We start from the raw sequence: 16821 nt of genomic DNA, 5'->3' as shown, positions 1-16821 counted from the left end.
AAGCATGCGGATTTGGTCAATCGATCAATCACGACCCAAATCGCATCACAACCTCAGGAAGGATCTCGGTAACTGTGTCACAAAATCCATGGAAATGTGATCCCATTTCCATTCAGGAATCGACAAACTCTGCAACAATCCTCCTGGTTTCTTCCTCTCAGCTTTCACCTGTTGGCAATTCAGACACTTGGATACAAATTCAGTCACATCATACTTCATTTGTTTCCACCAATACTGTGTCTTCAAATCATTATACATTTTCCTGCCACCAGGATGAATGCTAAAACGACTGTTGTGCGCTTCTGCTAGTATTCGCTGTCTTAATTCCGAAACATTCGGCACAACAAGACGATTATTCACATACAAAATACCATTTTGAACCTGATATTCCGATCGATGTCCAGCTTTAACCATAGCAATCGACTTCTGTATATTCTGATCAACTTTCTGAGCTGCTTTAATTTTCAAAATCAGCTCTGGTTCCGCTTGAATAGTATATAATCTTATTGGTCTCTGATCTGTCTCAAATACTAATCCAGACAAACAGCAGTCTTTTATCAAATTCGAGACTCCCATAGTCGATAAGGATAGAGAACATACCTTTCAACTCAGTGCATCAGCTGCTGCATTGGACTTTCCTGGATAGTATTTGATTTCACAATCGAAATCCTTTAGCAAATCAAGCCATCTCCTCTGTCTCATATTCAACTCGGATTGTGAAAAGAGATATTTCAAGCTCTTATGATCAGAATAGATCTCAAACTTCTCACCGTACAGATAATGTCGCCATATCTTCAATGCAAAGACAATGGCTGCCAATTCAAGATCATGAATTGGATAACGAGATTCATGGGGTTTCAGCTGTCTCGAGGCATAAGCAATCACATGCCCCCGCTGCATCAAAACACAACCTAATCCGCGGTGAGATGCATCGCAATAAACAACAAATCCACCAGTTCCTGAAGGAATCATCAACACAGGAGCACTGGTCAATCTTTCCTTCAATTCGAGAAAACTGGTCTCACATTCCTCAGACCAAACGAATGGAGCATTCTTCTGAGTCAACTGTGTAATCGGTTTGGCAATACTCGAAAAATCTTTGATAAATCGACGATAATATCCTGCCAAACCCATAAAACTACGAATCTCGGGCACTGATGTTGGTCTCGGCCAAGAAATCACGGCTTCATCATTACTAGGATCAACAGATATCCCGTCTCCGGATATAATATGACCCAGAAATACTACTTGTTTCAACCAGAACTCGCATTTCGACAATTTAGCATATAACTTTTCAGCCCTCAGAATTCGTAACACAGTTCTTAAGTGCTCTGCATGCTCAATCATATTCTTTGAATAAATCAATATATCGTCAATGAATATGATTACAAAATCATCCAGATATATTTGGAAAACACGGTTCATCAATCCCATGAATACAGCTGGTGCATTCGTCAAACCAAACGGCATGACAATAAACTCGTAGTGTCCATACCTGGTTCTGAATGCAGTCTTTGAGATATCAGAATCCCTGACTCTCAGTTGATGGTATCAAGATCTCAGATCGATCTTAGAATACACCGAAGAACCCTGCAACTGATCAAATAAATCATCAATACGAGGCAATGGATATTTATTCTTTATCGTTGCCTTATTAAGTTGCCGGTAGTCGATACAAAGTCTCATCGACCCATCCTTCTTCCTCACAAACAGTACTGGAGCACCCCAAGGAGATACACTCGGTCTGATATATCCCTTGGCCAGTAAATCCTCCAGCTGTTCTTTCAACTCTTTCAACTCGATAGGTGCCATCCGGTACGGAGCCCTCGAAATCGGAACTGTTCCTGGCATCAACTCAATGCTGAAGTCTATCTCTCGAATCGGAGGCAATCCAGGAATCTCATCTGGAAAGACATCAGCAAACTCACACATCACTGGCAAATCCGCCAATGATGGGCTCGACTTCAGTAAATCAACTGAATATACCAGGAATCCATCCGCTCCTTTCTGCAATAATCGAGTCATATTTATTACAGATATCAAAGGAATTCTAGCTCGAGAACCCTTACCGTAAAATTTTCACTCCTCAGGTCTGAATCTCACTATCTTGTGGAAACAATCAACTGTAGCTCGGTACTTAGTCAACATATCGATACCGATAATACAATCAAAATCAGATAAACCAAGCACAATACAGTCTAATTCAATCGTATGCCCATCGTACTGCAGTATACAAGATTTCACAGACTTCACCGATATCAAACATGTCCCTAACGGAGAAGAGACAGACACTACCGCAGACAATGACTCAATAAGTAACGCATGACTCAATGCAAACCTTTCAGAAATAAAAGTATGCGATGCACCAGTATCAATCAATACGTATGCAGGATAACCAGAAATAAAACAGTTACCTGCCACAACATTATCAGGTGCATCATGTGCCTGTTCCTCGGTCAAAGCAAACAGTCGGGCCTGCTGTCTAGGAGGCTGGCTCGCTGTCTGGCTTCCTCCTGGCCTCTGCTGTGACTGAGTAGACGGTGCTAACTGAAAAGAATGAACAGCAGATGGTCGTCTACCTGTCTGAGCCGCTGATCCAGATGACTCAGCTGCCTGGGATCCCTGGGCACCTCTCTGGGGACACACTCGGGCAAAGTGTCCATGTTGCTTACAAATGCGGCAGTTGCCGAACACTCATCGGCACTGTTCTGTGGAATGCTTCCCTCCACAAGTGCTACAGTAAGGTCCTGTATAACTCTGGCCCTGACCAGTCTGTCTAGAGCCACTCGAACTGGATGAGCTACTTCCAGCTTTCTTGAATTTCTTCCCCTTAGCTTTCAGGAAGTCTTTCTTCCCACTACCACTGCCGCTCTCAAATCGGGGAACTGGTGGAGGCATCTGTGATCTCGGTGCTGAAGGCACAAACGAAGCCTCTCTCTGTCTCATTAAACCGGCTTCGGCTCCCTTGGCTCGGTTCAAGGCATCGGTGAAATTGTTTGGCCTCCCGGTATTCACCAAGGTAAAGATTTCAGGATTTAGGCCATTTATGAACTGGTCCGCAACGGCCTCATCATATTCAGCTACGTGGGGAGCAAATCGGAGCAGTGTAGAGAACTTAGCCACGTATTCCTCGATATTTAGTTGGCCCTGTCTCAAGTTGGCGAACTTGGCTCCTTTGTCCTTCCTATATGAAACTGGAAAGAACCGTTGATAAAATTCAGCCTTAAACACATTCCAGGTAATGGTCGTACCTCGTTGTTCCAATGCCCGTTTCGTTGTGATCCACCAGTTTTTGGCAACGTCGTGCAACTGATGTCCGATCAGTTTCACCCTCTTCTCATCAGTATACTCCAAAGATTCGAACATCATTTCAATATCGTCCAACCAACTCTCACATTCCACGAAATTCTCCGTACCCTTCAACGTCGGTGGATGGAATGACTGAAACCTTTTCAGCAATTTCTCCATAGGAGTAGCTGTCACATCCATGGGAGGATTTGAAGTACTACCCTGTTCAGGTACTCTTCTCGGAGGCATATCTGATAATCAAAAGGATTAGTAATCCCAATACACAAATATGTTTCAGTCCTCCTCCGATCATCTTACTGCTGATCCAGAATCGGTGCTGATCCATTTTCAATAACACATGTTTTCAAATCAAGTCAGATAAACAGATAAACATGCATTATAAAGCAGTAAATCATGCTAGCAATCAAAAGCAGGAAAGAAAACCTCAATCTACCCCGCTCACTAGCTCCTACCTCAGTCTTAAGGATCTATCGCTCTGATACCACCTGTTGTGGGGACCCGGACGCTAATCATGTTCTTAATCATCATTGAGACTAATTAATCAATTATAATAAACAGGGTCTAAATTTTTTTTTAAATAATGCGGAACGTAGGGACATCAAACTAATATACAACTCAGTATAAAATAAAGTACAAGTCATGTACCGTCTACAAATCAGTAAAACTAAGGTTCAACATCTACTTATCAAGTGCCAAAACCCCATATACATCAAAGTCCGAAGTCTCCACTCTATCACGATCTCTCCTCATCTTCTGGACCCTGATCCTGTCTCACCTGTTGTCATGTACACATACAAACAAGACAACAGCCGGATAATTCCGGTGAGAATATAATCCCAGTATAAATCAACGAAACATGCAATCATATAAACAAATATAAAGCATGTAACAGGTAACATCAATATGTATCAAAATCTGAAACATAACTAATATCAAACTGCCGACAATACTCGTAGCTACACAATTTAGACTAGACTCAATCCTAGTCTAGAGATCCCGGTTTCCAGAAGTTGGCATTCCTATATCGACCAACAGTAATAGAAAAGACTCCAGTCCTATCCACGTCGATAAGGTATCGATCACCAGAAATAGAAAAAGGTCTGATTCTATCCACACCGATATGGTATCGATCACCAGTAATAGAAGGAACTCTAATTCTATCCACACCGATATAATATCGATCACCAGTAATAGAAGAAGCTTCCAATTCTATCCACACCGATACGACATCGATCAACAGTAATAGAAGAAACCCAAATTCTATCCACATCGATAGCCAATCATCCGGTGACAGACTTTGGCACTATCGCCAATACACTATCTTGCGACATCGTGCAATGTGCCCGTGGCGATCCCGCCACTATCAGGCACTTCTGTCACAAGATTACTCGTCTAATACCTGTTATCTATTAATCAAGAAAACAAGTACATCAATCAAATCAATGCAATAAAGTAAAGTATGTGATTTAGGGAAACTCAAGTCTAAACCGACTTAAGTCGATCTCCCGATACCACATTGACTTATATCTTTCGTTTATAGTTTCGGTCAGGAATTCAAACTCTGTCAATCCCTCGATCTGGCAATGGCAATATCAATGATATCATATCAATATACCGTTTAAATCGATACCAATCTGATCAATAATTCAAAATCAACGGTATAACCGCACAATCCCGATATCCCGGTCAATATAACATCACCAGATAATAATTCCCTCAACTAATAATCGATACCAATACAATTTGATATCATATCTCAGTCAATTAACTTCAGAAAATCATAACAATTCCATAATCAGTCCGTTTCTTAATCTGACTTCGATTCTATGAGGTCTAACATGTCAAGAACATCATATATAAATCATATTCAATTCCAACAATACCATAATTTCGGAACATATCAAAACTTAACAAAACTTACGTCCAGTTGTAGCCTGCGTTGATATGAACACAGTACCGAAGTCAAATTCAAAATCAGACGGACGGATTTTACACAATCGCGATCCTAAGATTCAAGGACAATTTTTCCCAAAGTTTCCCTTTCGATTTCTCGTTTTTCTGAAGCTTAACGTATTTGCATATATATACGTAACATGCATCAAGGCAAATGGCGAACTCTACGCGCAACACGTCTCGCGCATATGCGCGACCCTTCTCGGCGCATATGCGCGAGACAGTATGTCTCGGCGCGTGTCTTCCCAACCGCTCGCGCATATGCGCGCCTCAATTCCGTGCATATGCGCGAGGACCTCTGGACTCGACCTGTGCAGCTCGCGCATATGCGCGCCCTCATGTCGCGCATATGCGCGAGGTCTTCTGCCCATTTGGCGCATGGGTGCGCATCACGTCGCGCACGTGCGCGAGAGGCACTGTCCTCGCACATAAATTATCACACGTTACCTCAAATCGTGTCTCGGTTAATCCTTTCATAATCATATCAAATTATAAATCAATAATTACAGATTACTAGGATTAAATTTTCGGGCATTACATACATAATAATATTTACAAAATAAATTTATTACTTATACCACATATATTATGTTATCCATAATAATTGGAAAGTGAATTATATCATGCATAATTCACTGTGACATAATTTATATAATTGGATAGAAATGAATGATTTAATGATATATTATGTTAGATGTTGAGTTTAGAAACTCTAGCAATCTTGATTTTTATGATAACAAATTTTTTTGATTGTGTTTCTTATATATTTACTCCAACGTAAAGTTGTAACTCAACAGTCAAACTAAAAATCTGGTAAATGATATCTCACAACTTAGTGATGAAAATGACAAGTCAGAAAAACTAATGAACTATAAAACTCAATTTAGGGATAAGTCGTATTTCATATAAGTTGAGATAAATCGGATGTTATTTAGGCAAACCGATGGTTGCAAGATCAAACTGATTGCAACAAAAACACCAATTAGTTGGACATGAGTAGTTGCAGCATTTTGGTCAGTCTAATCAGCTTGGTTATTCAAATAGAACAATTCAACATGAGTTATGAAGCTAATAAAATTATATACAAATCATATTCACAAGTTAAAGTCTTAATCAAAGTTTAAAATACTGGTAAATACGATGAAGTTACTAATTAGACATATGCTGAAATCAGCAAGGTGGATTTTGACATACTTCATCAGTTTGATTGAGTCTAGCTAATGAGCCAAACTGAAGGATCAGTCTAGCTGATGATCCTAACTGACAGCGGACCTCAAAATCAGCCAGGCTCGAGAAAAGCGTCCAACAAGGTGGAAATGCCAATTTTAATGTCAACAACTGTTCAGAATCTTCCCAAACAGTTATATTCTTGTGTTTAATGTCTGTATCATTATTAAAGCCTATAAATACAATATCTTGAAGATCAAATACAAGATTTTTAAGGTGATTCAAAGTATGGCAGCCTACATGAAAAAATTAGCTATAATGAGATCAAACCTAAATGTGAGAATACATTTAATATATTAATAGACGGTAAAAATCATCACATACAATCACTCACAAATACATAAGAGATAAGCTTGAAAGTTTATATGGATGAGTCTTCACATAAATATATTAAAGATTGTGTTTGTAGTTTTGGCATAAAGACGTTAAATATTATGCGGATTGTGTGGTTGTGACCTATAATCAAGAGTTGCGACCTATAATCAAGAGTGTACTATGATTTTCGATTAGGCAATGGTTAAGTCCTAAGTCAAAATTGGTTTATACAAGGAGTTGTATAAATCAAAGTTTTCAAGTGGATCTTTCCTTGTATGAAGAAGTGTTGAAATAGGAGTTTTAATCTCAAAACACTCATAAACAAATGTATGTCTATTTATTTATTGCATTTATTTACTTGCTACTGTTTTTTAAGATGCAATGTTGAAACATTTTATGTGTTATTCAAATATCAAAATATTGCATATCAAATGTTTGATAAAGTTCTTCAACCAAACTGTTTTTACATTCAGCTTGTATGTTTTTAAATGATTTATCAAAATATTTAATTTGTTTCTGCGAAAAATTATTTTGAGTTGCTCCCGATTAATTTGAAAATCAAACTCAATTTAATTCATCGATGTTCAATATTTCAAAAACCGAGCTATTATAACTCAATGATTATCTCTCAATCAATCTTATGTAATTTGTCAAGTATCGAAAGGAGTATATATATATAACGTCTAATGAAATCTTTAAAAGATCATTGCATGATACACGACCCAACTTTGGCAAACATGCATTATGGCTTTTTGCCATGTTTAAATTGTTAATTACGAAAAGGAAAATTTCATTTAAGATAAAATTAAACTATATATATCTATGTATATATTTGGTGCACGAACTATCATATATATAGCAAATTGATACATGATCTTTTATATATGACTCAATGGGTACATCTCCATCTAATTTCAATTGAGTTTTAAGAGATAAAAGGTTATAAAGGTCATTTAATAAATAAAAGTAGGAATAATTTTTTTGGTATACGTAATATTTAATAATTAATAAATTCATACATTAATTTTTACAAATGGCTTATCGTACATCTGTATCTGATTTTAATTGATTTTTAGGAGGTAAAAGGTTATAAAGCCCCTTTAAAATTAAAATTAATTGAATGACAAATATTAATGTAACGAACATGTGATATCTCGATTTTGGACTCCCTTGGTTTCTTTTCTCATAAACGGGTTCTCTCTAGGACTTCTCTCTTGTGGGTTTTTCCATGTACTGTTAGTTATAGAATATCCTAATACCTGAAAATTGGATTCTTTTCGATACCAAAAACTCTAAAAATCTAGATATTTAATCCTGTAAGTCCCGAGTTCGAGTGTTGAGGACGAAAGAAATCACTTTTCAAGGGTGGGATATTCTATCAGTGACAATGCATGGCTATGAGCTATTGCTCAAGCTGGACTGACCTACGACTTATAATTAATAGTGGATGCATGAGTATGAGTTGAAACTTATGTTCAGTCAGCTTACGATCTATGATCATTGCAATAGTTAAGCAATAATTTTATCAATAAACATAACATACAAATGTTATTTATTTTTTACATGTATGATAAATAACTCTCTTTTTAATTTAATTTATCGCCTCGCAAATTATTCATTCCACCTTCTCAACGGTTTTATAATATAATGGCTTTATAATTTTACATATTTTTTTATAATAGTGTTTGTGTATAAATTTGAAGCTAACATTTTTTACCTTGAAGGCTTGAATAAAACTTTTTCGGATTATAATTGACAAAATATTTTGATGTTGTGAATTTTGGAGGAAAATTGTATAATAATTTTTAGAGTTCATAGTATGCTAAATTAAATTTATTAAATTGTATTTATCATGATGAATATGCTTGTTATCTTATAATAAACAACAAGATGCATAATATTGAAAATTGTTATTTTCCCATTAATTTAACATGTATGGAAGCATGATAATTAATGCAATATGGATCAATATATGTGGTTTTCTCGACTAATTAAAAGTGGTATACAATTATATTAATAAAAACTATCTTTTTATACACGAGGTTAAAATAGGCATTTCATTCAAATTTTACCAAAAAAAAATGATTGGATCACGCATGTAAATATCTGAGGCAATTAAAAAATTACAAGTACCAATATGTTATTTAATGAATAGTTAGGTTCCACAGATACCAATAAATTTGTTATATATAAAAATTATATTTGGAGTACACTTTTTTTAAAATTTTGTATTTGTAAAAACTATATTTTGGAAAACACCATATTTTTAAAAAAAATCAAAAACATTTTACGAAATATTTATAAAAACACATATTTAAGTTCTTTCCTTTATAAAACGTTTTTAAAATATTTGTCCAAACGGAAGTTTATAGTGTATCAGAACATTTTTTAACCCCATATATTTCTCATGTGTACCAAACCTTTTTTACTCTATATATATATATAACACGGTTTAAAGAAAACTTCAATATTATTGGCTAACACACCAAAGTTTGGATGATTAATGACTTTTTCTATGGTTAATTTAAGAGGCAATTTTTATTTAAGATTAAAACTACTTGTATTCCCAATGTTTGTTTGGATGCACAAAGTCAAACTTTTTTTTTATCAACTCTCTTCTATTTCTCTAATAAGACACATTAATTCCATTGCTTTCACACTTGCAACCTTTCATATTCTCTGCTATTTGTTATTAGGTAAAAACTTGTGTGAGACAGTTTCACAGGTCGTATTTTGAGAGACGGATCTCTTATTTGGGTCATCCATGAAATAATATTACTTTTTATGCTAAGAATATTACTTTTTATTGTGAATATCGGGAGGGTTGACCCGTCTCACAGATAAACATTCGTGAGATCGTCTCCAAAGTGACCTACTCTTATTATTATTATTATTATTATTATTATTTTAAGATCAAATTTTTGTATGATAAATAAATTACGTGAGATTTGTTAAATAAATTTTTATTACAGTAAAAATAGATCCTAGTAATCAACTTTTTGTTTAGGGTATGACCGACGGGTACACGCATGAGAATGTACATATGTGTGTGTGTGTGTGTGAAGCAAAAACTATTCAGTATTTTTGTGTAATAATAACCCGGTGGGGTTGGTGAGGTTTCACCGAGGATTATGGGTTCCCAGCATGAAATCGAAATGGAAGTTTCTGCTGAGAATAAAAATGGTGATGCCCATAAAATTATCTCAGTGGAATATTTACCCAGAAAATATTTGCCTTATACTCCACAATCAAAGGTATGAAATTTTAATCCTTTTTTTTCGTAACCTGAATTTTCAGACGTGGGTTACTTGATTTACGGCGAGTTGGCCCTTTTTAAGTGTTCAAAAAACAACATTTCAGGTATGTCCTTTTTTTTTTTCGGATACAGGATGAACTAGCATGTTGGATACATATGATTATATATATAAATATTATGTATAAAATATATTTGTTTATCATGTTCAATGAATTTCAAGAAATGTTTATTGTTACGATCCTTTTTGAGTCGAGGTTATTACGATCGAGTTTCTCGAGATGGATGAGTTGTATGTCATCGACAGAAATGTTTATTATTAGGATTGGTAGAAAAGTTTGGTGGAGTCATGGTAGTAAGATTTGAATATCTTTGAATGTACACGTCGTCCCATGTAATTCCTCCTGGTTCTCTAACATCCTCTATTTTATTCTATCGACATCCCTTCTAAAACTCCTATGTTTATTCCCCTCTCCATATACTTCTTGTCTTAATTATATATTGTTATTTTTTGGGGGGCTTGCAAACACTCATCCATACCCCTCTCAAAATATTCATGCAACAGCAATTTTATAAGTCCTAATTCCCACGCTCTCTCTCACAAGTTCTTTCCTTTTCAAATTCTATTAATACTCTTTTTCTCTACCTTTCTCCGATCCACTCACATTTATCAACGACATACAATCTTAATGAACATGGAGGGAGACGAGGAGGTCCCGCGATTTAAGAAATTGAATTCCATCCCCGAGAAGGTGGTCAAGTGCACTAATTTTAGTTGCTGAATGTAATTTGCCAATGTAGTGCACATCTCATTTTTCATTTGTTAGTTCAGATGATTATTTTTATGTATACATGTTTATTTATATAATCAAATCATTGATGTAATGAAAATGCAGATAATTATAATAAGTTCCTTTTTTTGGGTGTAGGAATATGATGCAAAAAAAACTTTGCTCCTAGCTTATCAAACACTTGGAATCGTGTATGGAGACCTAGGGACTTCTCCGCTTTATGTGCTTCCCTCTTCTCTACTTGAAAATCCCACAAGAGAAGATTTTCTTGGAATCTTTAGCATCATCTTCTGGACGTTGACTGTTATACCCTTGATCAAATATGTATTCATCGTCCTTCGTGCTGATGATAATGGAGAAGGCGGTACTTTCGCCTTGTATTCGTACCTATGTCGCCATATAAAGTTCCGAAACAACCTCACCATTAAGGATACAAGGCTCCCATCTGATTCAAATTTGATTTATTATCAGCAAGGGAGCACTATAAAGAATAAGAGCAAGGTTTTTATTGAGAAAAGTAACACTGCTCAGTTTCTTCTAACGTTTTTTGTTCTTCTTGGCACTTGCATGGTCATTGGAGATGGAGCTCTTACACCAGCAACTAGTGGTATGCATTATATGAAAATCATAACGGAAAATTTTCCTTACGTGTTTGAATCTTGTTGATTTTTTTAAAAAATGGCCAGAAATAGGATCTTGTTTTTTATGTTAGAAAGTTACCAATAAGAAGTGCAAATTAACTATAAAGCAGAATATAGTTGTGTTGGTATCTGTTAAATATAGAACTATCGCCAAACTCGAGATTTCTTAGAAACTTGTTTCTGACAAATATGAAGAGTTATATTCGAAACCCTATAGAATGTACCCCTTTAGCATTTGATCAATCGTTCTTGATATATATTTGAAATTTTTGTTTCCTTCTCCCATTTTCATCTTGAATGTGTTCTTCCCTTTTGCTGCAGTTCTTTCTGCTCTTTCAGGAATTCAGACACTTTCCCCAAAGATTACAACCAGTAAGATATATAATGTGTTTACTCACATTATACAGTACCATGATAATGGTGCAAATCCTAATATTTATTTTTTCCTTGTCAGATTATGTTGTTCTCATGGCAGTTTTTCTTCTTGTAATTTTGTTCTATTTCCAAAGATTTGGAACAAGTAAAGTTAGCTGCTCTTTCTCTCCAATAATGTTTTTGTGGTTTGCTACAAATGCTGCAATTGGACTCTACAACATTGTCACCTACCATCCCTCAATCCTAAAGGGCATTTCCCCTTCCTACATGCTCAAGTTCTTTCAAAAACAAGGCCGAACCGGGTGGGAGCTCCTCGGTGCAGCCTTTCTGTGCACGTCTGGTGCTGAAGCAATGTTCGCTGATTTAGGCCACTTCAACAAAAGATCGATCCAGGTTAGAATGAAAACAACCAAATAGCACCGATCAGTGTATTCATTATAATCTCACATAAGTTCTACAAGTCATGGTGGAGCGATTTATAAGATTGCAAGGCTTTCCCACCTAATGCATCAATATTTCGGGTTCAAAATTTACTTTTGGATTATTGTTACAGATCAAGTTAAGAAAATAACGATTTTCCGATGCAGTTGGCTTTCTCTACATTTGTTTATCCCTCGTTGGTGTTATGTTATTCTGGAGAAGCGGCTTACTTGATCCAGAACCCAGAAAAATTAAGCACCGCATATTATAGCTCCATTCCCACTCCAGTGTACTGGCCAATGTTCGTTATCGCCACCTTATCTGCTGTTGTTGCCAGCCAATCTATGATAACTGCAACATTTTCTATCGTTAAGCAATCTCTTGCTCTCGGATGCTTCCCTCGAGTTAACATGCTCCATACGTCCTCGACGCACGAGGGTCAAGTCTATTCTCCAGAAGTCAATTTCATTGTTGGGATTCTTTGTATTGCTCTTGTTGTGGGATTCAAACAAGGTGTTCAACTAGGCAATGCATATGGTGAAAAATTTTCTCTAGTATCTTTTATTCATGTTATGATTCATCTGATTCAAGATTTCCTGAGTTTTTTTTAACATCTTTTTTCTGTTGTGCAGGCGTTGCAATCATATGTGTGATGCTTATAACGACATGCTTGGTGACACTAGTCATGTTGGTCATTTGGGACACAAATTTCCTTTTAATCTTATGCTTTTTCATCCCGTTTCTTTTCGTTGAAAGCTGCTTCTTATCAGCAATGGTGAACAAAATTCCACTAGGGGGATGGGTTCCATTCGCAATTGCCTCTTTCTTCATGATCATCATGTTATCTTGGACCAGTGGAAGAAGCAAGAAAACAAAATATGATTCTGAAAGAAAGCTCGGATTTGAAGAACTCCACAGAATCTTATATGAAAGCGACCTTCACCATCCTTCCGGTATATGTTTGTTCTGTGCTGATCTTGTAAATGGAATCCCACCAATTATCAGACACTATATTCATAACACGAATTCTCTTCGGGAAATCACCATCATCGTAACCATTAGAACTCTACCGATCAAGACTGTGCTACCGGAAGAGCGGTTTGAGGTCGGGAAAGTGGGGTTCGATGGAGTTTACAAATGTTTGATTCAGTTCGGCTATAAAGATGAGCAAAGTTTAGCAGGAAATGCTGTTGGATTGATCGTGGAGAAGTTGAAAGAGATATCAGAAAGCACAGAAGAAGCCAAGAAACTCGATTCCGCACTCGAGAAAGGGGTCGTCTTTGTGACGGGAAGAACGATTCTCAAATCTAAAGAAAGCAATGGTTGGCTGATCCGTTGGACCATAAATTATCTCTATAGATTCTTGCAGAAGAACAGTGTATCGGCAGTTACATCACTTAGAATTCCTCCCGACAATTTCTTGCAAGTTGGTATGTTGTATGAAATATAAGGAATGGAGTCCACGACAGGGAGTTAGAAAAGCTTACTGGAGTTTGATCTTGTTTGTTTCTGTTTAGCTTTAGCAACAGTAATGTCTGATTCAATACATGCACGTTATGTAAGGAACAAATTAAGGATAATATAATGTCAGGAATCATAATCAATTCCATCTTGTGATTCGAGAAATTTTCTTGCCAAATATGAATAGTTATGAATAATTAATAACATGCCCACAAATTGCTTCGAGACAAGAAAAAGATCATACAAGAGAACAAGCGTAATATAGAAATAGTGCGAGACATTTCAAAGATCAACTGAACATGAAGGATGAGAACCCATGGGCACTTCTTGGACCTCTATTTTGTCCAAATCAAGGACTTTAAAGATAGATTTAAATTAACTATATCATACATAAAATACAACGAGAAAAGTAGTTGAAGCTGGCCATCCCCTTGTCGAAACTGAAACACAGTTCTCTTACCCCATAGCATATTTCTGAGTCCAGCTCCTTGCGGTGGTCTCATACTTGCTCCGGTCTATCTTGTACATATGAGCAATCTCAGGCACCAAAGGATCATCAGGGTTCGGGTCCGTCAACAAAGAACAGATAGAAAGCAACACCTAGAATTGGGAAAAAATCATTTCAACTACTATAAGAAAAGTGAGAGTTCATTCGGCGGTATGTTATTATTGGTGAAAGTTGATTGATCAAACATAATTGGGAGAGTAGGTAATAAATACAACCTTGGAAATAGTAAGGGCAGGGCTCCACTGCTCCTTCAGTATGTCAAGGCATATGCTTCCATTGCTGTTTATATTTGGGTGGAAAACTTTTGTCCTGAATGCAACCTGTGAAAACAAGATGAATACACTACATATTTAAATTTATTCAAAAAGCCGCATAGTGAAAGTTAGGGAATGATAACAGAAGAGCAAATCTAATGGCTGAATCGTTAGGATCAGGGGCAGACCTAGTAGTGTGGTTCGCAGGGGAATGAATTATTTCCTGTAATTTTGTGCAACTTTTATAATACCACAAGTTTTACCACCAAAAACCCATTCAGTCACCCCTCCCTTGAATTCGTAAATCCACCTCTAGTTTGAATACACAACTAACACAGCCCTTAGGAAAGAGAAACTGAAAGTAGAAAGACAAGTCAGCGTGCAAAACCTTTGGAGGCTTGAAAGGGTAGTCGGGAGGAAAATGAATGGTAACTAGGAAAACCCCACCGGCATATGGACTATCTGGAGGACCCATAATCGTAGCTTGCCAATGAAACATGTCCTCAGCCACGGGACCTGAGATATATGCCAAGTGGAAAGCCAAAATTAGCATAACAAAATAGAATTTTTTATGTTTTCTCGCACATGTAAATCATTCATGATTCTGAAGAGGGTAGTTTGCCGGCTTCAATTAGCAGCGAAGAATTAAAAAAAATGGAATATTAAATTTGGAAAATTCATCAGAATCCCATTCCACTTTCTAATTTGGGCCAAAACACGAGATGACTTGGGTATCCATGAAAGATAAACGGAGAAATGATGTGGTAATATGAAGAGATGATATTCGGGGATCATTTTGTACATCCATAACTTCAAGGATTGTTTATAAGATAAAATCCATGTTATCAAAATCTCACAACAGCAATAGCTAAAAGGAAGCCTCAATCAATCCATTATGAATAAATCACAAAGCTCGATATGACTGGCCATTTCAAGAAAGAAATGGTCACATCAAAAACTTTACCGACTCATTAATTAGCCCGCCTAAGAAACATATATACAAAATCCCAACAGAGAGTAAACTAGCACAGAGCATGTTAAAGCCACTACCCAAGTTCATAAATCTACTCAATGCATCAGATTTAGATAGTTTTCCTGAAAAGCTTCTTTCTCAATTGGACAAACAACTTATCAAACTTCCAAAGAACCAATCCATCATAAAAAAGAAGAAGCTCATATAAACTAGTTATTCATAACTTTTTTTTAAAACTTCATTATGTTGCATATTAGGAACAAATTTATCTAAATTTGAACCATCAAGGGAAAAATCCAAGCATTTATCAAAGTCATTCAGGGACCAAATTGAACAAGAAAATACATAAATAAAACACACTGAACACGAACATCAAATTTTCGCAAATGCAACAATGAATTATCCAAGACCCTCCATAGAATAACTTACATTTCTCCTAAAAAAAAACCAAAAAGAGAACTGATTAAATAACCTCAAGTAGCTTCAAGTAAAAAAAAAAAAAAAACTCATAAAATATTGTTTCCCAAAAACCAAGTTAATAAACAAATCAAAATCGAAACTTTTTCCTTTAGCGTAAAAATTTTTCCACAAAGAAAATTAATCTACCAGCACTGCAAGACGTAGGAGGATCCTTCTGAAGATCCTTGAGCTCCTTCAAGATCCGCTTTGAAGCCATGAGCTTTTCCTGTTAAAGAAAAAACACAGATCCGTTTTCTTTACAAACTTTGTGGGGGGAGAAATCAAATAAACTTGTCTGAAATCATACCTCGGTGATCTTTGGATCCCCCTACAGGCCAAGTGAAAACAACAAATTGCAGAGAAAACGTCTGCTGCGTTCGCAAATGGGCTGTAAAGTTTTATTAACATTTTATTAAAAAATTTAAATAAGTTGAAGAGTAGTTCAAGTTAGGCCTGACTACGGTTCCAAAACCTATGGTTCCAATTTCAATTAATCCGATAACTGCTTGGATATGGTTCCGCTTCTCGTCGTCGCGGTTGGGATTTGAACTAAAGTTTATTATTTTAATTTACTATGAAATTATATTGTAAAATGATATTGATATTTGTCTTGTATTTATAAATAAATAAAAATAAGGAGTTAAGTTTAATTCATATAGATCAAATTGTTTTAATTGCATAATCTAATGTGGTTATATATACTACATAGACATGTCAAAATGGATTGACGGGTTGCGGGCTGTTATGTCAAAACATGCTGGCGGGGCCGGGCGGGCCAGCCCGCAACCCGCCATTAGATGGGGTGGTGCGGGCCTCTAAATGGCCAACACAGCCCAATCCACCTTGGGTCGCGGGTTAGGCGGGCCGAACCAGCTTATTTTT

At 36.4% G+C, this 16821-nt stretch overlaps 2 protein-coding genes across 4 annotated transcripts; one reads left to right on the top strand and one right to left on the bottom strand.

Moving 5' to 3' along the window:
- The first annotated feature begins 9873 nt into the window (after window positions 1-9873).
- Window positions 9874-13814, top strand: LOC142540059 (potassium transporter 26-like). Of its 3 annotated transcripts, none has more exons than XM_075645936.1 (6): window positions 9874-10058; window positions 10987-11455; window positions 11811-11861; window positions 11944-12257; window positions 12452-12821; window positions 12917-13814. In XM_075645936.1, exons 1-6 carry the CDS (start codon window positions 9936-9938, stop codon window positions 13732-13734), a joined length of 2145 nt encoding a protein of 714 aa, XP_075502051.1. In that variant the 5' UTR covers window positions 9874-9935; the 3' UTR covers window positions 13735-13814. The 3 variants fall into 3 exon arrangements, with proteins under 3 accessions (XP_075502051.1, XP_075502064.1, XP_075502058.1); XM_075645949.1 differs by lacking the exon at window positions 9874-10058 and adding an exon at window positions 10569-10809; XM_075645943.1 differs by lacking the exon at window positions 9874-10058 and adding an exon at window positions 10670-10812.
- Window positions 13815-13965: 151 nt separating this feature from the next.
- Window positions 13966-16369, bottom strand: LOC142540071 (ubiquitin-conjugating enzyme E2-17 kDa-like). Its single transcript, XM_075645961.1, has 5 exons — window positions 16247-16369; window positions 16087-16165; window positions 14896-15023; window positions 14469-14573; window positions 13966-14345 (listed from the first exon to the last, which is right to left on the bottom strand). Exons 2-5 carry the CDS (start codon window positions 16154-16156, stop codon window positions 14202-14204), a joined length of 447 nt encoding a protein of 148 aa, XP_075502076.1. The 5' UTR covers window positions 16157-16165; window positions 16247-16369; the 3' UTR covers window positions 13966-14201.
- Between the last annotated feature and the right edge of the window lie 452 nt (window positions 16370-16821).

Source organism: Primulina tabacum, chromosome 1, assembly GCF_025594145.1.
Source record: "Primulina tabacum isolate GXHZ01 chromosome 1, ASM2559414v2, whole genome shotgun sequence".
NCBI classification, from domain to species: Eukaryota; Viridiplantae; Streptophyta; class Magnoliopsida; order Lamiales; family Gesneriaceae; genus Primulina; species Primulina tabacum.
Note: the sequence above shows the minus strand (reverse complement) of the source record. Positions and strands in the feature narration are given on the sequence as shown.

What these genes read in the sequence shown, in the direction of transcription:
- LOC142540071 (XM_075645961.1), bottom strand. Translation starts at nt 16,156, where the DNA reads ATGGCTTCAAAGCGGATCTTGAAGGAGCTCAAGGATCTTCAGAAGGAT. An exon ending in TCCTACGTCTTGCAGTGCTG is followed by an intron (nt 15,024 to 16,086) that starts GTAGATTAATTT and finishes CATATATCTCAG; the next exon opens with GTCCCGTGGCTGAGGACATG. An exon ending in ACCCTTTCAAGCCTCCAAAG is followed by an intron (nt 14,574 to 14,895) that starts GTTTTGCACGCT and finishes TTGTTTTCACAG; the next exon opens with GTTGCATTCAGGACAAAAGT.
- LOC142540059 (XM_075645936.1), top strand. Translation starts at nt 9,936, where the DNA reads ATGGGTTCCCAGCATGAAATCGAAATGGAAGTTTCTGCTGAGAATAAA. An exon ending in TTCCCCAAAGATTACAACCA is followed by an intron (nt 11,862 to 11,943) that starts GTAAGATATATA and finishes TTTCCTTGTCAG; the next exon opens with ATTATGTTGTTCTCATGGCA. An exon ending in TCAACTAGGCAATGCATATG is followed by an intron (nt 12,822 to 12,916) that starts GTGAAAAATTTT and finishes TCTGTTGTGCAG; the next exon opens with GCGTTGCAATCATATGTGTG.